Source organism: Colossoma macropomum, unplaced genomic scaffold (genome assembly GCF_904425465.1).
Source record: "Colossoma macropomum unplaced genomic scaffold, Colossoma_macropomum, whole genome shotgun sequence".
NCBI classification, from domain to species: Eukaryota; Metazoa; Chordata; class Actinopteri; order Characiformes; family Serrasalmidae; genus Colossoma; species Colossoma macropomum.
The window spans coordinates 30,067,802-30,091,675 of NW_023494807.1; the positions used below are offsets into that span (position 1 = coordinate 30,067,802).

The 23,874-nt window shown below is 39.8% G+C and overlaps 1 protein-coding gene across 1 annotated transcript in view; it reads right to left on the reverse strand.

Annotated features, from left to right (window-relative positions):
- clcn2a (chloride channel, voltage-sensitive 2a) overlaps positions 1-18,754 on the reverse strand; it is a 76,378-nt gene extending 57,624 nt beyond the window's left edge. The window contains exons 1-2 of the mRNA XM_036556163.1: positions 18,601-18,754; positions 1,871-2,002 (exon numbers count right to left, since the gene is read on the reverse strand). Coding sequence (XP_036412056.1) covers positions 1,871-2,002; positions 18,601-18,754 — 286 coding nt within the window. The remainder of the gene's footprint in view (positions 1-1,870; positions 2,003-18,600) is intronic.
- Between the last annotated feature and the right edge of the window lie 5,120 nt (positions 18,755-23,874).

Consider the following 23,874-nt stretch of genomic DNA (forward strand, 5'->3'; position numbering starts at 1 on the left):
GTTACTGCAGTGCTGAGAATGATCCACCACCCAAATAGTACCTGCTCTGTGAGGGTCCATGGGGGTCCTGACCACTGAAGAACAGGGTAAAAGGGGGCTAACAAAGTATGCAGAGAAACAGATGGACTACAGTCTGTAACTGTAGAACTACAAAAATGATGTATAAAAAAAGGAAGTGAACGCTTTGATGGAAGTGTGCCAGTACTTTCACACTTTTAGAAAAGTTGGTTCTTCAAGGGTTCTTTAGTAAAGACAGTGGTCCTGTATAGAACCATGAACACTCAAAGAACCCTTTGCATGCTTGATGGAGAATGTGTTGTATATGGTTCTATAGAGAACCTTTTTGAAAGGGTTCTACATAGTACCAAAAGGGTTCTGCTATTGATGTCAAGCTACTTACAACAGAAGAACCCTTTTTGGTGATATATAGAACCATATACAACATGTTCTCCATCAATCTGAAGAACCATTTTACCATGCAAAGAACCATTTAAGCATGTAAAGGGTTCTTTGTGTGTTTATGATTCTATATAGAACCATCTGCATGCTTACATGGTTCTTTGCAAGGTGAAAGCGTTCTTTAGATTGATGGAGAACATGTTGTATTTGGTTCTATATATATCACCAAAAGGGGTTCTTCTCTTGTTACAAGCTTGACATCAATAGCAGAACCCTTTTGGTACTATGTAGAACCCTTTTCAAAAAGCTTCTATACTGAACCATCTACAGCACATTCTCCATCAATCTGAAGAACCGTTTCACACTCAAAGAACCCTTTGCATGCTTAAATGGTTCTCTGCATGGTGAAATGGTTCTTCAGATTGATGGAGAATATATCACCAAAAGGGGTTCTTCTATTGTTACAAGCTTGACATCAATAGCAGAACCCTTTTCAAAGAGGTTCTCTATATAACCACATAAATGGTTCTTTGCATGGTAGAATGGTTCTTCAGAGTGATGGAAAACGTGTTGTATATGGTTTTATACAGCACCAGAAAGGGTTCTGCTATTGGTGTCAGGCGTGTAACAATGGAAGAACCCTTTTTGGTGATATATAGAACCATATACAACCCGTTCTCCATCACTCTGAAGAACCATTTTACCATGCAAAGAACCATTTAAGCATGCAAAGTGCGTGTTCGTGATTCTATATAGAACCACCTGCATGCTTACATGGTTCTATTGTTACAAGCTTGACATCAGCAGCAGAAACCTTTTGGTACTATGTAGAACCCTTTTCAAAGACATTCTCTATATAACCATACATAACACATTCTCCATCAATCTGAAGAACTATTTTAACATGCAAAGGACAATTTAAGCATGCAGCTGGTTTTTTGAGTGTTCATGGTTCTGTATAGAACCACTGTCTATACTAAAGTTCTCAAAGTGTACAGTGATCTAGGAAAGGTGAAGTAATATAACAAATCACACTATTTTACAATACACATGTGATTCTCACACTGCTGTGCATCACACTCTCTCTCAGAGAACCAAACCAACCAGAACCAGAGTGTGATACTCTCTCTCAGAGAACCAAATAGCCGTCTGTTTTAACTAATAGCATCAAATAATAGGTTAATTGCTGGTTAACGGTTACTCAGTTAATCATTTACACCCCTAATACTGAGGTATGTTGTGATATTACAGTCCAACATCACAAAATAGTGCAATATAATGTCACACCTATAATATATCATGCAGTGCTGGTCACTGGATCTAAAAACCAGTATCTAAAGACACACAGCATGAGTGCAGATGACTGGAGAAACCTAATCTGGCTATTAAAATTCACCCCCTGTAATGTGAGGAAGCTTTAAAGCAGATATGATCATGCCCATTACTTCCACCGTCCACTGCTCTCCCTCACCTTGCTGGCAGAAGGCGATGGTGTAGTCCATGACCCAGCTGACCAGAGCCATGACGAGCCCCAGGAGGATGAGGAAGATCCAGTCTTCACCAACCCGGGAAATCAAGAATCTCTGACAGCGAGACGTACACACTGCGGGAAACACACAGGGGTCAGAGGTCACCTCACTACACTTATGTTGAAATGTATGGGGGAAAAAAAATGTTATATTTAAATAAAATACTAATTTTACGTACTAATATACTAATACTAACTCAACCTCGTCCTAGATTGTACTAAATCATACCCTAAACTTACTACAGTCCTAACCTTGACTTCAACTGATTAGCTAACCCTAACCCTAAACCTTTCCACCAAAACATAAACCAAACCTAACCCAAGCCTAATCCTAACTTCACCCTAAAACCTAAACCTAATCCTAACCTCACTCTAAAACCTAAACCTAATCCTAACCTAAGACTAATCCTAACTTCACCCCAAAACCTAAACCTAATTCTAAACCTAATCCCAGCCTAAACCCAATCCTAACTTCACGCAAAAACCTAAACCTAATTCTAAACCTAATCTTAACCTAAACCTAATCCTAAACCTAATTTTAATCTCAATCCCAACATAAACCTAATAATAACTTCACTCTAAACCTAATCCTAACCTAAACCTAATCCTAACTTCACTCTAAAACCTAAACCGAATTCTAAACATAATCCTTACTTCACTCTAAAACCTAAACCTAATTTTAATCTGAATCCTAAACTAAACCTAATCCTAACTTCTCTAAATCCTAAACCTAATTTTGATCTCAATCCCAACCTAAACCTAATCCTAACACTCTAAAACTTAAACCTAATTCTAAACTTAACCTAAATCGAACATTAATCCTAACTTCACCCTAAAAGCTAAACCTAATTTTAAACCGAATCCTAAACTACACCTAACCCTAACTTCACCCTAAAACCCAAACCTAAACCTAACTCTAAACTTAACCTAAACCTAACCTTATTCCTGACTTCACCCTAAAACCTAAACCTAATTTTAAACCGAATCCTAAACTAAACCTAACGTCACCCTAAAACCTAAACCTAATTCTAAGTTTAACCTAAACCTAACCTTAATCCTAACTTCACCCTAAAACCTAAACCTAATTCTAACCCTAAATCTAGCATTGTTGATAATCAACTGACAATTAACAATTAAACATTGACAATTAAAGCATCTGTGGATGATCTATAGGAGACCCTAAAGTAAAGTGTGGCCAATATTTGTCATATTTTTGAAAAGGTAATTAAATAAAACAAACATTTTGTGTCCTTTGACTTACATTTTTCAACTTATCTGCCTTGAGATCCCCACTTTTGAAACATGAGGAATTCGGAATATTAAGTGTATCATGACATCATTCTCGATGTTAAACAGCTTTACTGTAATGGTGGAGGCGAGGAGGCGGGATGCTTTTATTCAAATTAGAGTTAACTGAGTCCAGAAACTGAGAAGCAGAAGTTTGAAAAACAGACCATGTCCAAAAACAAACCCAAACTACAAGATGAAAGAAAACAAGTTAAAGGGCAACATCCACAGGGCAACATCCACAGGGCAACACCCACAGGGCAACACCCACAGGGCAACATCCACAGGGCAAGAGAGAGACTGAACAAACACAGGGGTATAAATACACAGAGGGGAAATGAGAAACACCTGGGACTAATGAGGGGCGGAGCACAGGCAGGTGGAGCAGATAACAAGGGGGCAGGACCAGGGAGGAGACACAGAACCACAAAAGCACATGGCACAAGAAAACAAAGGCTAATGGCTCCCATAGAGGGGAAGAAACAGACACACTCAGAGGGACAAAGGGGGAATCCGTGACACTTACAGTCATTTTGGGTTCAACAATCTACATCTACAGTTTTCCTCTTTACAATGTAAATGTAAATGTAAATGTCCTCTGTTTTTTTTTTACATAAAGTATTTGGAACCTGTAAACTTGCACAAATCTTTTACATTTATCTGCAATCGAAACTGACCATCTATGATTCCAAACTTTTGAATGTTCACTCCAAACGTCTGACCGGTAGACTGTCTGGCACATAATTCTGTTTTCAATCAAGCCAGAGGACAGAGAGAGCGCGAGGGAAAAGTCAATACTCCGACGGTGCGGCCTAGTTAAGAACAGCACAGAGCGAAGCAATTATCAGCAGCCAGCAGTGAGCAGACACACCGCGAGCAACGAGACCCACAATCGGCCGTCCAGAGCGGCTCTCGCTCAGAGGAGTGGGAAACGACAGATTCAGAGGAGGACAGAACTACAGACACAGTAGGACAGTAGCTGAAGTGTGTATACATATATATGCTGGTGTGTGTGAGTGAAGATAAGCTGAATGCCCCTTCACTGACCAAACATTCTGCAGCAAACACCCACATTCAAATGTCTGCAGTCGTTTTAAAGAATAATTCTACAAAATTTCTACATAATAAACTGGCTAAGATGTAAACAGAGTCAGTCAGAGTGGTTTGGTGTGAAACGCTCCGTTCTAGAGAAACTTACAGAGTCAGAACTGTTCACAGTGGTGGTGATAGGAACCAGACGTCCACCTCTAAAAGCTCCCTCACAGAAAGTTACTACATGAAATGGTTATGAATTCACTGACGTTGAGTGTGTTTACATGCGCTTAATAATCCAGTCATAATCGGATTTCTGCAGTTATCTGATTATTCAAATGGTCGTGTAAACAGCACACTCTGATTTCTTAGACTGGAGTAAAGTCTAGTAATCCGATTAAGAAATCTGATAAAAAGGCTGGATTTCAGCTCAGTAATCAGATTTCTCAGTGCAAGTAAACTCTTACTCTGATTTCTTTCGGATTTCTCAGTCTTCACATGCGCGAAAACAGACAGTGGTACCGGAAATAAGCAGCGGCAAACACTTTTGGAGTGACGCTGAAACCAAACACATGCTCGACAAAATGAAGGATTTAAATATTCTTCATCTTCTAGGTGATATACGTTAATATTTTCAGGTAAAGTTGCAAGGTTTCAAAAAAAAGCTGCGACATGAAGTTTTACATTACATTTACATCACGTCTTCTTCTGTGAGTTCATTGGTCGGTTGCAAAGCAAAGATCCAAATATTGTCTGACTCATGTAGACCCGGAGTTTCCCCATTATCGGATTACTCAAGTGCATGTAAACTCATTGATCAGATTACCGACAAAACCTGATTTTCTGCAGCTAACGGATTATGAAGTGCATGAAAATGCGCTCATTGTTTTACGATAGGTTTGAGAAGATTTTGGCCTTAAAATCCATTCATGGTGGAGGGATACATGCAGGGTGTTGTGAGGCAAATAGTCCGCAAAAATAGTCCCTTGTTTTTTCAGATTTACTAGTGTTTTACTGTTTTTTCTGTCACCATGACCGTAAAGAAATCTGAGTCTCTAAAATGAACCATTTCACACGAAACCACTCCAGATTCTTCTGTTTACATCTGTCCAGCCAAATGACCCAGAGTGAAGGGGAGAGAACAAACACAGTTACAGCACATTAACCAAACATCTCTGTTGGTGTCTGTTCGTACGTATAATATTAGCTGTTTCTGACTGAGCCTTCTGGGTAGCCAGTACAAGGTCTCCAACACGAGGTTGCCATTGAGCTGCAGATTTTAGCACGCTTGACTTAATTAATATGCATTTTAATGAGTGGTGAGGCTGAGGATGAGCTGCAAATATAGAGGAGGAGGCGAAAATCGACCTGATGTGATTAATACACTTAACTGCCTCAGTGAACCTGGAACAACTGCTTTTTAACACGAAGGACAAAGAGGCACAATTACTCTGAACATGGCTGCGGTTCTGTTTGTGAGAAGGAGTGCTGAAGACAAAGGAGCAACAAAGGAAAGACAGAGTATTGCACCTGAGAATTAGGCTCTCAGCAAGCTTCCCTTTTCATCTTCACAGATCTTCTGGAAGTTTCTTCACAGCGATTTCCCAAACTGCTTTTCGTTTAGCACCCGAGACTCAACTTTCAGTTTTTCTAGAGAGAATCTTTTCTTCTTTCTCTGCTCTTTTCTCCATGTTTACCACTGACTGACGCATGATCTGGGTGGATCTGTATATCAGCGCCTCTGCATTCTGATCAGCCTGACTACGGCTGACATTAAAACAGCAGATCCAATTAAACTCATCCCAAAAGTGTTCAGTGCTGCTTCCTCACTCCAACTCATCCCAAAGGTGTTCAGTGGAGCTTCTTCACTCCAACTCATCCCAAAAAAAGTTCATTAGAGCTTAATCACTCCAACTCATCTGAGTGTTCAGTGGAGCTTCATCCCTTCAACTCATCCCAAAGGTGTTCAGTGAAGATTCATCACTCCAACTCATCCTGAAGATGTTCAGTGAAGATTCTTCATTCCAACTCATCGCAAAATTGTTCAACAGAGATTTATCACTAAAATTTATTCCAAGGTGTTCGATAGAGCTTCATCACTTAAATGGATTCCAAAGGCGTTTGACAGAGCTTCATGGCTCCAACTCGTTCCAAAGGTGTTCAGTGGAACTTCATCACTCCAACTCATCCCAAAGAAGTTCTATGGAGTTTCATCAGTCCAACCCATCACAAAGGTGTTGAAACGGGCTTAATCACTCTAACTCATCCCAAAAGTGTTCAGTAGAGCTCTGTCACTCCAACTCATCCAAAAGGTGTTCAGTAGAGCTCTGTCACTCCAACTCATCCAAAGGTGTTCAATAGAGCTTCTTCACACCAACTCATCTCAAAATGTTGAATAGAGCTTGATCACTTCCACTCATCCCAAAGGTGTTCACTGGAGCATCATCACTCCAACTCATCCCAAAAGTGTTCACTGGAGTTTCATCCCTCCAACTCATCACAACGGTGTTCAGTGGAGCTTCATCACTCCAACTCATCCCAAAAGTGTTCAGTGGAGTTTCATCCCTCCAACTCATCACAAAGGTGTTCAGTGGAGCTTCATCACTCCAACTCATCCCAAAGGTGTTCCATGGAGCTTCATCACTCCAACTCACCCAAAGGTGTTCAGTGGAGCTTCATCACTCCAACTCATCCCAAAGGTGTTCAGTGGAGTTTCATCCCTCCAACTCATCCCGAAGGTGTTCAGTGGAGCTTCATCACTCCAACTCATCCCAAAGGTGTTCAGTGGAGCTTCATCACTCCAGCTCATCCCAAAGGTGTTCCATGGAGCCTTATCACTCCAACTCACCCAAAGGTGTTCAGTGGAGCTTCATTACTCCAACTCATCCCAAAGGTGTTCAGTGGAGCTTCAGCTTCTGCCAAAACCAACATCAGCAATGCTGCTATGCCTGATACAATCATACTACACACACATTGCCATTCTACTACCATGTCAATGACACTGCAGCGCTGAGAATAGTCCACCTCCCAAATAATATCTAGCCAACGGTGGTCCTACAGTGGTCCCTTTACAATAATGGATGGGGGCTGATCAATTGTGCAGCAACAGATGGTCTACAGTGAGTAATTATAAACCCACAAAGGGCCCTTATAAGGTAGGAGTACTTCATAACTCGTATAATTTTGAGTCTGGGTTCAGTTCAGGTCTACAAAACAAACCCCAGAAGCTACACATGATGGATATTAAGAGCTCCGTGCTGTTCCTGCACCTGAGGATCTGGCAACCTGCCGTGCTCCTCTCTCTATCTGCAGCGCTGTGTGTTTTGACACCTAATTGTTTATTTTATTTTGAGGGATACCCGTGGAAAATGCGCCCAGCCTGTGCTTCCAGCAGCCTGGATTGCAGTGACAGTGATGAGCGCGTGGCAGGGCGCATGCATAATGCAGCAATGCGCAACACGTCCAGGCTATTTATATCCCCAGCCTGCTCCAGGGGGAGGAGGTGAGGCTTGAGCAGCTTGTAGGAGGTGTTGAGACGTGCTACATGACCACTAATGTCAGGCTCTTCACGGCGGGACCGCTGCCAGGAACTGCGCTCTCGTCCACGGCTCTGGAACCATTAGCATTAAGGCAGACAGTTTAAAGCATGACAGTAGTAGCACTTAACTGTAAAAGTCTGCGAGCGGTTTTGACAACCTGTCGCCCCATCCAGCTGAATCTGTTCCATGGATAACGGCTAATTACTCGGGGGAGAGACACTGGAGTGAGGGGGGATATATACAGCACTGTGCAAAAGTCTTAGACACCTAAGCACATTATTTAAAACCATTTATCCTGGCAATATGACTGTCTATTAGGATAAATGCAAATAAGCACAAATGCAGCAAAACTAACACAAAATTCTTGTTTGCAAAAAAGTAGTTGATATCTTGTGAACTAGTTTGAAGGAAAAAGTTTGGCTTCTGAATTCTCCCTGATGCCCACAGCCGTCACATGGATGTGTTAAATTCAATGACCAATTCAATTCAAATTCAATTTAATTTAACAATGTATTGATCAGCCAACCAGACACTGGATGATAACTACAAATAATGCTGGGCTTCCATGAGGAGAGGTTTCAGAAGGGTAAAACAAACACACTGGCATATGTAAAATCGCTACTTATTGTACTAATATCATGTAATTATTTCTAAACATAATCTCAAAAACTATTTTATTGAAAACAGAAAAAAAAATTATAGTAAAATTAGGAACAATCAATGTCTAAAGGAAAGTTAAAAAGCTGACCAATTACAGAATAACTTGGTGTGGGTTCATTAAAGCACCCACATTCTAAAAAATCAAATTTCTTTATTTTTTTTAAATAAAAGATTTTGATTTAGAATGTAAACATTGTTAAAGTTGGCTAAAAACGTCCCTCACACTCCTCAGTCCATACAGTCCATATATGGAAACTAAGATGCAAAAACAGCTTGTTTTGAATTTATTGTTTTTCTGACATCACAAAACCCAACACATTTAAATACAGTGCCTTGCAAAAGTATTCGACCCCCCTAAAAGTCATCAGATTCATCTGGATGACAAGCGATGCTCCCATATTTTATATTGTGTCATTTTATTTTAAAAGATTGACCCTCAAAATTAATTCATTTACAGTGATATTGGTTATATGTAAGTAAATAATCTGTGACAAAAATTACTAACTAAAAAATGCTGTTTGCATATGTATTCAACCCCTGCACTGTAGAAGCTCTAAGTTTACATAAATGAAAGATACTGCCCTAATGAGGACACAGTTAGCTTACAATTGGCCTCTACCAGTGAATCATTAAAGAAGTTCACCTTTTCCAGATAAAAGACCCTTTAAAAGACCCCCTAAAATCAAGTGCCATAGGTTTAGACTTTTAATCTAAAGGAAATCTGTGAAAATGAAGACCAACGAGTAATCTAAATCAATTAGAGATGAAGGTAAACCTTCACAAGATGGGAAAAGACTACAAAATTATATCCAAGTGCTTGAATATCCCAGTGAACACGGCTGGATCGGTTTTGAGAAAATGGAAGCTGCATCAAAAAAAGTATTGCATAGCTCTGTCTAGACAAGGCTGTCCCTCAAAACCCAGCATCAGAGCAAGAAGGAGACTCTTGAGGGAAGCATCAGAAAGGCCAACAATCACTCTGCAGAGCTACAGAGTTCAGTGGCTGAGACTGGAGTGAAGGTACACCAGTCAAGAGCTCTGCAAACATCTGACCTGTATAGGAAGGTGGCGAGAAGGAAAACATTACTGAAGAAAAAACACGTCAAAGCACATCTGGGGTTTACCAGAAAGCATCAGAGTGACCCAGTTAAAATGTGGGATAAGTTTTTGTGGTCAGATGAGACCTTTTTGAGCCTCTTGGCTAAAGTTTCAAACGCTATGTGTGGTGCAAATCTGACCCTGTCCATTTCTCAACAAACACCATCCCAGCAGTGAAGTATGGTGGTGGCAGCATCATGCTGTGGGGATGCTTTTCCTCAGTAGGGATTGGGCATCTTGTCAAAACTGGAGTACAGAGAGATACTGTTAGACAATCTGCTTCAGTCTACCAAAGAACTAAAGCTGGGGAGAAACTTTGCCTTTCAGCAGGACAATGAAGCTAAACACAAGGCAACACTGGACTGTTGGTGAATGTTCTACAGTGTCCAAGTCTAAGTCCAGATCTCAAACCAAATAAGAATCTGTGGCATGATTTGAAAACTCCACAAATATCATCCAACCAACCTGAACAACTTTTAGCAATTAAACATCAGCAATATGTAATTTATCATCATTATGAATATGAATATGCAAGGATTGTATAAGGTTTAATTATTTACTTGATAAGTGTTGTTATTTTTACTTCATAATCGATCTTATGTAGTGAAATTATTTGCTTGTACTTTGATATTTTTATATCCTTCAAGCATTATTTTTTGAAACAAGTAAAATCTGTCAGTGCAGAAAAACAAATATACTTACAAACACTTAAAACATGGACAGTTTAGAAATAGTTTGATCTCAGAATCATAGAATATTCTTACATTTCACAATTCATGCAGGCTGAATGAATTGTGCATGAATTGTGAAATGTAAGAATATTCTATGATTCTGAGATAATAGACCTGAAAAACTTTTTATGACTTTTCTTATTGAGAATAGCATAATTATTCCAAATATTTAGAATATTGAAGAAAATGCGAGTTGTGAAGGGTACTTCATATTTTCAGTTATTACAATAAACCACTAAACCAATGCAATGCCATAATACACTCATATTTATAACCCAGACACGAAAACAACGATGCTTATAATACCCATATCTGTACAAACATTTTAAAATGGACCTATTATGCTCACTTTCATATTCATAAGTTTATTTTGGGGGTCTAGCAGAGATTTACAGCTTTCGATGTTCCAAAAACATTTTTCTCATACAGTGAATCTCTTTTTACCCCCTGTCTGAAATGCTCTGTTTGAGCTCCTGTGTCTATAAGCCCCACCTCCAGATGAGCCCAGTGTGCTCTGATTGGTCAGCTTGCCAACTCTTTTCTGAATGGTCAACCACCAGAGTGACATCTTGCTACAAGCTCCGCCCCTGCACCGCTATGGCTGTTTTTCCAGCGCCGTTGGTTCTGCCGTATCAGTTTGATCCATAATTGATCCTGAAAGTCCGGTAGAACGAGCTGATGGAGCCGATCCACTTTCGCAAACTGGACAGGAGCAGGATGTTTCAGAGCGGGATGGTTTTACTCTGTAGCTCTCTGTGTGAGGGGGCCGAGCTCGCCGGTAGGTGGGCAGTAAGGACTGTGTTACGAGATTACATCATCTTGTAACAAAGGAAAAGGGCTGGAATTCCAACGAGGCGTTTCAGGCAGCTGAGAAAAGTGGTTTCTGTGGGAGAGAGTTTCTCCCTCCAATCTTCTCATCCAATTCCCCCCACTAGTTAGGACTCCCCCAATCACGATGATGATAATCATCAATCATGATATCACCAGCGCTAGGACGGCGAAGGTAAACACAGGCTTCCTCCGAGACCTGTGAGGCTCCACCGCATCTTTTCGAACTGCATCGTCATTGGACAGCCGAATGCACTTGGAGGAGATCACCAACCTCCAGATCTGTTACGTCAGCTAACAGACGCCTGCGCTGACTAGCATCGCCTTGAGTGATGAGGTGGGGGGGGGTTGGTGACGGCTGTAGCATCACCAGGGATCGAACCCGCGATCTCCTGATGACAGGGCCAAAGCTAGATGGTTACACCAATCAGGAGCAAAGTAAGTTCACCATGCAGTGAAGGGCTTTTAGACCTAATACCCCTCTTTAAGATGCTTTCACTTACTGAGGCATCATCTACTGCAGTGTGGCCACTAGAGTCTCCGACTCTGAGGCTTCAAAGGGGCTCAACAAACTATATATAGAGTGTGTTTATGTATATATAGCCAGAGAGAGAGCGAGCAAAAGAGATAAAATGCCTCTCCTGCTCAGTAAAAGTCACATTCTGTGTGTAGGTGGTGAGTTGATGATGATCCAAATCCCTCAAACTCGTCAGTGACAGGAGCGACACAGTGCTGTGCGATTTTTCATGCTTTTTCACACCGAGCAGTTCGCACTCAACAGGCTGCATAAGGAGGCGATGATACGGACACAGAAGGTGTGTGGGTCTGTGGAGATTAGCCTAGCCTAGCAGGGGCCAACAGTCTGCTTCATTTACTCAAAGCCGCTGAGGGAACTCGCGGATGGGCGAGGAACAGCGGGTTGTTAGACGGCTTCGTCTGTTTGATGAACTCTGATGATTTATTACAGTCCACTTTTTAAAAAAGGGCCCTTTTTTACTGTTTTTCATCACAGCATGCTTTTAGGTGATTCATCCTAATGTGCTGTTAAATAGCTGAATTAAGGCATTATCTGAGGAAGAAACATGGATCACATAATGGTTGAATTCTGTCTTTTTGAATGCAGTACTAACACAGTCACTCTAAGACATGCAGCCAGTTGCACCAGCTGAACATAAGTCCGATCGTAGGTTGGGGTGTAAAGTCCATCCTAAACGTTACGGTGAGAGTAGTTAGTTTAAAACTAGCGACACACAGAATTTCGGTTGCACCACAAACTTAACTAGTAGAGCATAAAGTGAACTCAGTCGCACAGAATGACGTTTTCACTCTGCAGCCAATCAGTAATGCCACCCGACATAAACGGGAAACATTACATGCAAATCTACACAAATTTCTTTCTTTTCGTGCTACGTTTATGTTGCTGAAAGTGTGCTGGTCATATTAGCTATAATCCAGAAAGAGACCGTGGTTTACAGTAAAGTGATGTCCCCAAAGCGTCCATCTCCTGTATGTGTGTTTATTCTGTTCTGCTGCTGGACTGTTTCCGATGTTCAAACTGGCTCTCGTGCACAATATTTTAACAGCACTTTAACAATGAACGGTCGGTAACGTTAGCGAAGCTGCGGCTAATGTCAGCGCTATTTGAATCTGCTGAATGACAGAAAGGTGATGTTAGCTGTGTTCGTTATATTTAAAAAATAATTTGTGTTATATATTATATGATAATAAGGTCAGCGTCACACACAGCCTGAGCACTGATGGAGCTGCTCTTATTGCTCTGACCGCAGTTGACTTGTGTACTTTAATAGTGTCACCCACCAGGTTTTGGAACGACCCTGTGGAAAAATATCTCGGTTTCAGACACAAAGTAGGACTCAGGGCTCGGTTCCTGCCTGTGTTGTGTAAATCTGCGGCAGGAGGTCTGTGATTTTTTCCATCTCCAATCGACGAAAACGGGTGTATCTATCCTGCAGAACTGGTTGTCGAACACAAACCGAGACATATTTTGTTGTCTTTGCTAATTTTCCCGTCAATCAAATCGATCAGCCATTTTAACTGATTTTTATGGCAGAACTTACACCCTTTATAGCGTATGTGTAAATTTTAAGTTATAACTTAAAGCTACATTGTTACTTAGTGAAACCGGTTAAATTCTAGTAGCTTGTAAACTTGAATATAGTGTCAGTTTAGTATCAATTTTGGAATTTTGGAATGTTGGAATCGATCATTATAATATTCAACCAAGTAAAGTCTAAATATCTATTTTAAAATGTAAATATCTGAAAATGGCTTCTTGTACTGTTTACACTGATCAGGCGTAACATTCTGACCACCTCCTTGTTTTCTACACTCATTGTCCATTTTATCAGCTCCACTTACTATATAGGTGCACTTTGTAGTTCTACAGTTACAGACTGTAGTCCATCTGTTTCTCTGCATACTTTGTTAGCCCCCTTTTACCCTGTTCTTCAGGGGTCAGGACCCCCATGGACCCTCACAGAGCAGGTACTATTTGGGTGGTGGATCATTCTCAGCACTGCAGTAACACTGATGTGGTGGTGGTGTGTTGGTGTGTGTTGTGCTGGTCTGAGTGGATCAGACACAGCAGTGCTGCTGGAGTTTGCTGGAAACTCCGGTGTCCTCCCACAGTTCCGCAGTTAAGCTAATTGGACTCGCTAAATTGCCCCTAGGTGTGAGTGAATGTGTGTGTCCGTCTGCCCTGCGATGGACTGGCGACCTGTCCAGGGTGTATCCTGCCTTCCGCCCAATGACAGCTGGGATAGGCTCCAGCACCCCAGTGTCCTGAATTTCTGTTTTTGTTTAAATAGTTTTTGTTTAAATAGTTCTTTCAGTTTAGTTTTCAGTTTCAGTTTCAGTTTACATTTGTGCATTCAGTGTATTAATGAAAATAATCCTGAATTAGACAAAAATGATCAGATTGAATAAGATTGTATTGAAACTAGAGGTGGGCAATATGGCAAAAATGTAATATTGCAACACATGAAGAATTTTTCATTATACACAATGTCACAATATGTTTTTTTTTCTGACATTTGATCAATTTGGAACAGACAAAGTCATGCTATCAAAATATAAAATATGTCAAAATATAAAAACCTATGAATACAATGATTTGCATTCAACATTTCACACACTGCGCTGCACTAAATCCAATTAAACAGGACTACTGATGCATTCTTTGTAATGAAATATGCAGCTGGGGAGTGTTTTTAGGCACTGACAATGTTCACAATATGCTCATAAAAGCTTATTGTGACATGCTGTGATGTAATTTATGACAACAGTGATAAATATTGTCATATTGCCCGGCTCAGGTTGAAATCTGAGATGATGCACAGAATTATGTCCTAAAGTAGCTTAACTGAATCCTTGTGAGGTCAGAGTTTTACACCCTTAACACTCAAATCCTTGCAGCAGTTTATTATAGAGTAACAATAAAACCCCTTAATAACAAAGCCTGACTGTGCTCCCTACTGGCAAACACAGAGCACTGCATTATGGGGGTCTGGGGTGGGGGCTGCGGGAATGAAAAAGACTCCAACGGCTCTGATTGGTTGTGGCTTCCCATCGATGACACAATAAAAATCCCTGCTATAATCACCTTCATAACCAGCATCTGTTACAAAATGCCACCGATCATCACCATCAGCAGCAGGATCAGGGCTCATTTTCTTTACAGCCTTCACAAACACGCTGAAAAAGAGCTGTTCTAATAGAAGAGAAAAGAGCCACACCTGTGGAATCTCAATGAGACACACAAGGACAAGGTTCAAAACGCTCTAGGCAGCCAGACGTGACCGGGATCAGTGGCAGCCAGCGGCCGTTAGAGGGCAGTGCGTCGACGCTGAGCCAGAAAAGCTGCCGTATCTGCAGCACTCGGCCCCCTCACACATCCGACCGAGCTGTAAGGCAACAGTCTGCCTGCTATTTCAAGAGATACTGCAAATGCTGGGAGACTAGGAGTACACGTGAATCTCTCACACCAGCCTGCCTGGAGCGAGAGATTAGGGCTGTCACAATAGAAGACTTTGATACTGATACCAAGCGTCACAATGCTCGATACCAAACCGATCCTATGGCTAAAAATGAAAAACATGTGCTGTCACCTGAACCCCCTGAGAAAGGCCTCCGAATAAAACTGTATGGTTTAGAAAAGTGACTGAGAAAAACTGCTATATCTAATACATACATCAATATGTATCAGATCAGTGCTGGCTCTATGTAATAAGCGACATAAGCAGTTGCTCAGGGCTTCGTGGCCACCAGGGAGCCCCCTAACAACTTCTGGGTTGTCCGTGAGTTAAACTGTAACTTATTAGAACCCCAAACCAGCATCCAATCATCAGCAATACACAGTTCAGTACATGAAAAACTATAGAGAGTGATAACAAACAGTAAGGCTATCATTATGATACCAAACCACACAAAGGAAACCCTGCAACCCAGCAAACTATAAAGACATAGGCCACATAATGTCACTACACTCTTAAGATGGTTCTTCGGTTCTTCAAGAGTTCTTTAAAACACAATGGTTCTATATAGAACCATAAACACTCACAGAACCATTTGCATGATTAAATGTTTCTTTTTATGGTGAAACGGTTCGTCAGATTGATGGAGGATGTGTTGTATGTGGTTTTATATAGACCCTTTTTGAAAAGGGTTCTATACAGCACCAAAAATGGTTCTGCTATTGTTACGATGTCAAGCTCGTAACAAAGAACCCTTTTTTGGTGCTATATAGCACCCTTTTCAAAAAAGGTTTCTTTATCAATCTGCAGATCTCTTTCACGAGGCAAAGAACCCTTTAAACATGCAAATGTTGATGGTTCTATATAGACCCATCTACAGCATATTTTCCATCAATTTGAAGAACGCTTTCATGATTTAATCATGCAAAGGGTTCTTTGAGTGTTCATTGTTGTCTGTGCTGTATATGGTTGTATATAGAAGCTTTTTGTAATGCAAAGAAAAATGTAAGGATGCAAATGGGTTTTTGAGTGTTCATGGTTCTATATGGAACCATTGTTTTTATTAAACAACCCTTGAAGAACCATAATTTTAACCAACCTTTTTTTCAACGGCTTTCAAATATATGTATGTATACACACACATTTGAAAGCCATTCATTAACTGAACTGTCCATTGGAGCCTTTATGTACCTATTCAGGAACCTTTTACTGTAAAACTGTGTTCTTCAAGAAATTTTAATAATAAAAACAATAGCCTAATATAAGACTAGCCTTATGTACCTGGATAATGTCTGTGTGTACAGTCCTATCATACACTTATCATTACACTTACTTCTTTAATCTCTTCAGCATCAGATACACTGTTAGAATTTCATCAGTAGAAATATGTTAAAATGACTCGTTAATGAAAACTTCTGCTGTCAATGTATGCACAGTACCGTCCAAAGATCAGAGACCACACTCCATTTATTTAATTTCTGGTCAAATCAGCCTTTTCAGCATCAGGAAAAAGGCAGAAAACAAATATTTAACAGTAAATTCCACAAAAGCCTGAACAGCTAAACCTAATCTCAGCTGTCTGAGTGGTCAGTGAGTCACTCTTCACCTTTATTCCAGCTTCCATTCTTTTCAGGAGACTCACTTTCAGCTCCTCAAAGAATCTGCAGACACACCTCCAAAGTTCAGTCTTAGAAGCTGGTTGATCATTTTCTGAAGTAATCAAACACATTCAGTGGTGTTGAGGTCTGGACTCTGGGGTGGTCAGTCCATCGTTCAGCTTCTTTGTTTGATGTGTCCGTCTCCTTTTCTCAGTGAGGTTCTTCTTGACAGCTACACATCCTTTCAGACCCACAGCGCTGAGTCGTCTTCTCACAGTGGAAGGATGGACAGAAACACCTGTGGATGTTTTCAGATCTGAAGCAGCTTGATTTTCTCCTCTCTCTCAGAGATGAAAGCTTTAAGTGCTGTTTATCTGATGGGGGGCAGTTTTGGGGTCGACCAGGTCTTCTAGGTGGTTGTTAAGAGCCCCATTTTCTCTGAAGCCTTAAACATTTTTTGAACTTCAGTTTTTGAAAACTCACTTCTTTTTGTTTGACTTCCTCCTTCCATTTTCTGAAAAATAAATTACTTGCACTTAACCTTTAGAACCCTAAAATTTTGGAAAATTATTTGGTATTTTGGGTCATCTACAGTTACAACTGCAATTATAAAGTATCTACATGTGACAGGCACACATGCCATATGTTGTTATTTTCAGGAGACCCTGAGCTACTCAGATATGCCATTGTCTGACATGTAAATGCTAAAAGAAATTTGATATCTTTATGAATTTGGGTCATTTCTGATCAAAAATTTACCAAGCGCCTGCAAACCTTTGTATTTTTTTCATTATCGAGATCTTGAAAACAAGTGTAATTGTAGTTATCTTTTCAGAAATTGTTAGTCTGGAGTGTCTGTGAGCTGAAAGTGCAATGTTGATGGTGATTCATTCTGTTGGTTATTATGAGTAAAAATAAACAATTAGCATAAGTGCACACTTTTTTATTGATTTTCTGTCCTCTTGGATTCAGGCTGAGTGCTAAAACTCTGATACACAGCAAGATAGGCTTTATTTTTAATTACAAATTGAGCTGCATATTTAATATCAGATATTTTTAATACTCAAAATATTCAATGTAAACTGAAAGACAGCTAGAAATTATTAATGTCATAATATTTGTCATATTTATTGTTATTTATCTGTTAAAATCTATTTTAGGGCCTGTTTGTGTGATTTTGAGGGCAAGAGGGAAAGTGCACTCATTGTGTTGAATGGGACGCTGCAGTTTTATCGCCTTTTTCGCCTTTTATCGTTGAAATATAAAGGCCAAAAAGCAGTAATATCAGGATTTTAGGTGATTTTCCAAGCCAAATTACTCACTGATGCTGACGTCACAGCTCGATGATGTCATGCTTGCTTGTTAGGAACGGGTCTGGTGAATGTCCTGATATGTGGATCATGTTTGTACATTAAACCATTCTGAAGTTATGAAGACTAGAAGTAACCTACCGTTTTAGGGTCCTAAGAGTAATGGCTGTTTGGAAACTAAATGGTCGAAGGGTGGTCTCTGTCTTTTGTACGGTGCTGTATGTTAGTATTGATTCCTCTTTGTTCCATGTGTAAAGTGACCTTGAGTCCAAAAAGCTGCTACACAAATAAAATCTATTATCATTACATTGACACTGTTATTACTGCTGTATTACTGCTGTATAAATAAAAAGATATTGATTACTATCATTACATATACAATTCCAACACACCCTCTCTCTAATCCCTCTCCTTTTTCATCTCCTCTCCTCTCTCAGCTCACTCCATCTCTCGCACAAGTCCCTTCATCTGGGTTTTCTGCCCTTTCTTGTCTTTGCTCTGTGTTGATGAGGCTTGCTGTGGTGGGCAGCTGTACGTACAGGATCAGCTGTGTGGCTGGCGCACACACACACACACACACACACACACACACACTCACGCTGGCACTTGGCGCACGGATCCTTCTCATACTCCAGCTGTTCTGGCGTCTGGCTGCGGACACCGGCGGACCGCCGCAGGGCCCCGTCCTCGCGCAGGCGTGCCGCTTCCTCCTTGGCGTAGGCGCCCAGCTCCTGGGTGTAGCGGCCATACATCTACAGCACAGAGGGGAGAGTCATTAAAGAGCCAATACTCTGTGTTTCTCTTCCATTTTAGTTTTCCCTCCCTGAGGTCCATTTAGCTTATTAGCTCTGCCCGCACTCATTGGCCACTTTATCAGAAACGCCTACCATACAGGTGCACTTCGTAGATTTACAGTTACAGACTATAGACCAGCTGTTGCTGCACAGTTTTTCAGTCCTCTCTTATATTAGATATAATATTGTGTCTCCTGCAATCTAATTCATGTATAAGCCTATTAAATAAGCAGTTCAAAGCACTGAAAGACAGAGATCTGAATTTTTTACTGCATCAACAATGTTTCACAGATGCAGACCTATAGAGGGCGATACCAAACAGTAAGACTAACATTATGACACTATACCACACAAAGGAGACCCTGCAACCCTGCAACCCTGCAAACTATAAAGAAATAGGCCATATAGTGGACACTACACTCTTAAAAAAGAAGGTTCTTCAAGGGTTCCTTAGTAAAGATAGTTGTTCTATACAGAACCATGAACCATATGCATGCTTACATGTTTCTTTTTATGGTGAAATGGTTCATCAGATTGATGGAGGATGTGTTGTATATGATTCTATATATCACCAAAACGGGTTCTTCTATTGTTATGATGGCAAGCTTGTAACAACAGAAGAATCCTTTTGGTGCTATATAGAACCCTTTTCAAAAAAGTTCTATATAGAACCATATAAAACACGTTCTTCATCAATCTGAAGAGCCATGCAAAGAACCATTTAAGCATACCAAATGGTTCTTTGAGTGTTCATGGTACTATATAGAACCATTGTTTTTACTGAAGAACCCTTAAAGAACCAGCTTTTTTTAAGAGTGCATGAGGTGGAGACTATATAGAACCCTTTTCAAAAAAGTTCTATATAGAACCATATAAAACACGTTCTTCATCAATCTGAAGAGCCATGCAAAGAACCATTTAAGCATACCAAATGGTTCTTTGAGTGTTCATGGTACTATATAGAACCATTGTTTTTACTGAAGAACCCTTAAAGAACCAGCTTTTTTTAAGAGTGCATGAGGTGGAGACTAGAGAAAGGAAATTATTTCAGTTCAGACTTAAAGAAGAGCAGCATCCTGAAAGCAAGTGTACATATATAACCGCTGACACTTTTAAGGCTTTCTATGCAAAGAACACTTCACATATATATAGGCTTGTAACAATTGAAGAACCCTTTTGGGTGCTATATAGAACCATTTACAGCAAATTCATGCACATTTTCCATCAATCTGAGGAACCCTTTAACCATGTAAAGAAGCTTCTTTGAGTGTTCATGGTTCTGCATAGAACTGTTTCCTTTACTGAAGAACCCTTGAGGAACCATCTTTTTTTAAGACTCCATTTCCTAATGTGGGTGTAAAGAATAATATACATAAACTCCATTAAACTCTATTTAAAAAAGTTATATATATATATATATATATATATATATATATATATATATATATATATATATATATATATAAAAATACATACATATATACATATATATACACATACATATACACACACACATATATACATATATATATGTATATATATAATCACCTAAAATTAGGCCTATCCTTATATACCTGGACAATGCCTGTGTGTACAGTCGTATCATACACTTTCATTTTCTTTATCTTTTCAGCATCAGATACACTGTTAGAATTTCATCAGTACAAATACGTTAAAATGACTCGTTAATGAAAACTCCTGCTGTCAATATTTGTACAGTACTGTCCAAAGGTCAGAGACCACACTCCATTTATTTAATTTGTGGTCAAATCAGCCTTTTCACTATAGGCTTACAGTCACAGACTGTAGTCCAGCTGTTGCTGCACAGTTTATCAGCCCCCTTTACCCCATCCATCAACAGAAAGGGATCATCACAGGACCACCACTGACATGATATTACTTGGATGGTGGACTATTCTCAGCACAGCAGTGTCCAGCCACACATATCCAGCCAAAAGTGGCCCTGTGGTCTCAAATTGACCACTGATGAATAGCTAGAAAAGAGGACTTCAAATGATCTAAACTGCTGATGCCCCATTTGGTCATCTAGCGTCGTACCTACCAGTGACTGCACAAACTGAATTCAAGGTACAGATGTGAAGACCTCTGGGGTAGAGGACGGCTAACGCAGCGTTTACATAAATCCAGCGCAGCTTAACTTAAAAATGATGGTGCTTGAAGGGTTCTTTAGTAAAGAAAATGGTTCTATATAGAACCATGAACATTCATGAACCCTTTACATGCTTAAAGGGTTCTCTGCATGGTGAATCTGTTCTTCAGATTGATGGAGAATGTGTTGTATACGGTTCTGTATATCACCAAAAAGGGTTCTTCTATTGTTACAAGCTTGACATCAATAGTAGAACCCTTTTTGGTGCTATATAAAACCTTTTTCAAAAAGGTTCTATATAGAACCATCTATAGCACATTCTCTATCAATCTGAAGAACGCTTTCACTATGCAAAGAACCCTTAAGCATGCAAAGGGCTCTTTGAATGGTTTCATGGTTCTATTTAGAACCTTTTTTAAGTGTGTACAGTGATCTAAAAATGTGAAATAATATAATAAACATGTTACATATTTCATATTATTCTGCAATAATTCTTTGCATCATGAAATGGTTCTTCAGATTGATGGAGAATGTGTTGTATATGGTTCAAAAGGGTTCTTCTATTATTACAGTGCCAAACTTGTAACAATTGAAGAACTCTTTTGGGTGCTATATGGAACCCTTTTCAAAAAGGTTCTATATAGAACCATCTACAGCACATTCAAGCACATTTTCCATCAATCTGAGAAACGCTTTCACCATGTAAAGAACCCTTTAATCATGCAGGGCTCTTTAAGTGTTCATGGTTCTGTATAGCACTGTTTCCTTTACTGAAGAACCCTTGAGGAACCACCTTTTTTAAGAGTGTACCACTATGTCCACTCCATTTCCTAATTTTAATATTTCCTATGTGGGTGTAAAGAATAACATGCATATCGCTGTTGTCGAAACAAAACCTCGTATCTCCAAAATGGTAACTTTACAGGAGAGGGAAAAAACCTACTTTACTTTTAGTGTAAGTCAATGGAACCAGACTTTTTTCCAAGTCATTTTGGTCTGTTTCTTTTGGTCCATTCATCCTGAAATTTACACACAATGTAAAGAGAAACAGGCGTTTTCAAATTATGTCAAGAACTGAAAAATGACAAAAAATGGAAATATGAGGTTTTGTTCCGACAGCAGCGATGTACCTCGTTAAACTCTATTTTTTAAAAAAGTTAAAAGAACGTTCATTTAATGTTGCACGTATAATGTATCGACTAACATTAGGAGAACCTTTACATAACGTTAGCCAGTTGTGGGAACGTTCCCTGTCAGCTGGACCTGTCCAAACATGCTTATAGAGCGTAGCTGCTTATATCCCACAGTTCTACATACAGCATAAGTGGATACAGCAGGTGATGCGGTAATGACCCTCTTGACATCTCAAATGAACAGAAGCCATCTGATGCCTCTTAAGAGCAGCCTGCTGGGTAGAGGTGATCAGGTTCATGTGAAAAACACCTTGAAAAACCGATCTCAGAGAAGTTTAGGGGTTTAGAGTCACGAAACAGGTGCACCAACAAGCATGATTGGCGTGTATTTTTATGAACATTGTTATTTTACATGAATTTACGTCTATTTACACGTACAGGCAATTCTGCTGGGATCTAATTAGCACAAAAACAAAAGCAGAAATTGAAACCCAGTCAAAGACATTAAAAAACATCCTAGATTACAATGCTAAGGGCAACTTAAGCACACCTCGGTGGGCTGCAGCGCTAAACAGCAGTTTAAACTGATTCCATGGTAATAAACACTCTAACTATGTAGATAATCAGAATGGAAATCAAAGAATTCATCCTGAGCCAATTCTGTAGGTGAAAATTAAAGTAACGAGCCTCGAGGCTGAGTGTGATGAGCCGCAGCTCTGCGGTTCCTCTATAAAATCATTGTAAACGTATATCAAACAAGCTGTTTTCTTCACAGGCTTGAGCTGCCAGCCTGGATTCAAGCACAGCTCACAGTGAACCCACAATACGCACTGCGACAGGCATGAAGTTTGTCACTTGTAATAAAGTGCAAAGCACTGCACCTTTCATAGAGGCTAAGTCACGGAACCGAGAAGTAATAAGACCTGTTGTCTGGACAATTGTCTTTGTTCTGCTGGGTCTATTTTTGTACCGAAGTTCTCACACGTCTCCTCAGCGTGTCGATTAAAAGGCAGTTTGTCTTCAGATCTCATTCTGAAGTATTTTTAACGCTAGACACATTCAACAGGGCACCGCTATGAGAGCATGCAGCCAGACTATCACTGTCAGTGCGTTTTGAGACCAAGAGAGCGGAATATATTTAGTCTACCCCTCATTCAGCATGAGTTTAAGGTCATGCAAGGATTTCTGAATGAAATTAAACTCTTTCTGTCAGTTTTTCCAGAGCTGGAGTTACAGAAGAGACACAGGAATACATTCCAGTGTCACCCAACTGAATTGGTGGCCTTATTAAGACATTTGTAATATAAACAGTAGAGGCCCCGGTATAGATCCCTGAGGTACGCCATTCACAATTTCCAAAAAACTACACACTATGGGTGGAAAATATGACAAAATCTTATTAATATTGTGTTATTTTACATCACAAGAGGTTGATGGATATGGTAAGGATTTTTAGAACACTGAACAACTGCATTATACCATTATATAGTAACTGCATAAACTGAACAAGCAGCCGACTGGAGATCAGTTCATCTCATTCACTTTAGTTTTTAGTTTAGTTTTTAATTTTTTCCTGTTATTTATTTTATTTATTTACTGTTTTGCAAATGTTTTCAAAAAAATGTTTATACTCCTAGAGTTCCATATCTTCTTAAAGGGGAACTCCATCAATTTTTCAAAAATTCTGCAAAATTAAATGGTTAATATGTAAACAGTCATTTAGAGCAGTTCAGTGCAAAATGTTTAATTCTAGAGAAATTTATTTAGTCAGAATTGTTCTCGACGGTAGTGATAGGAACCAGACGTCTGAGGAACTTAAGGCCTCTGAAAGCTAC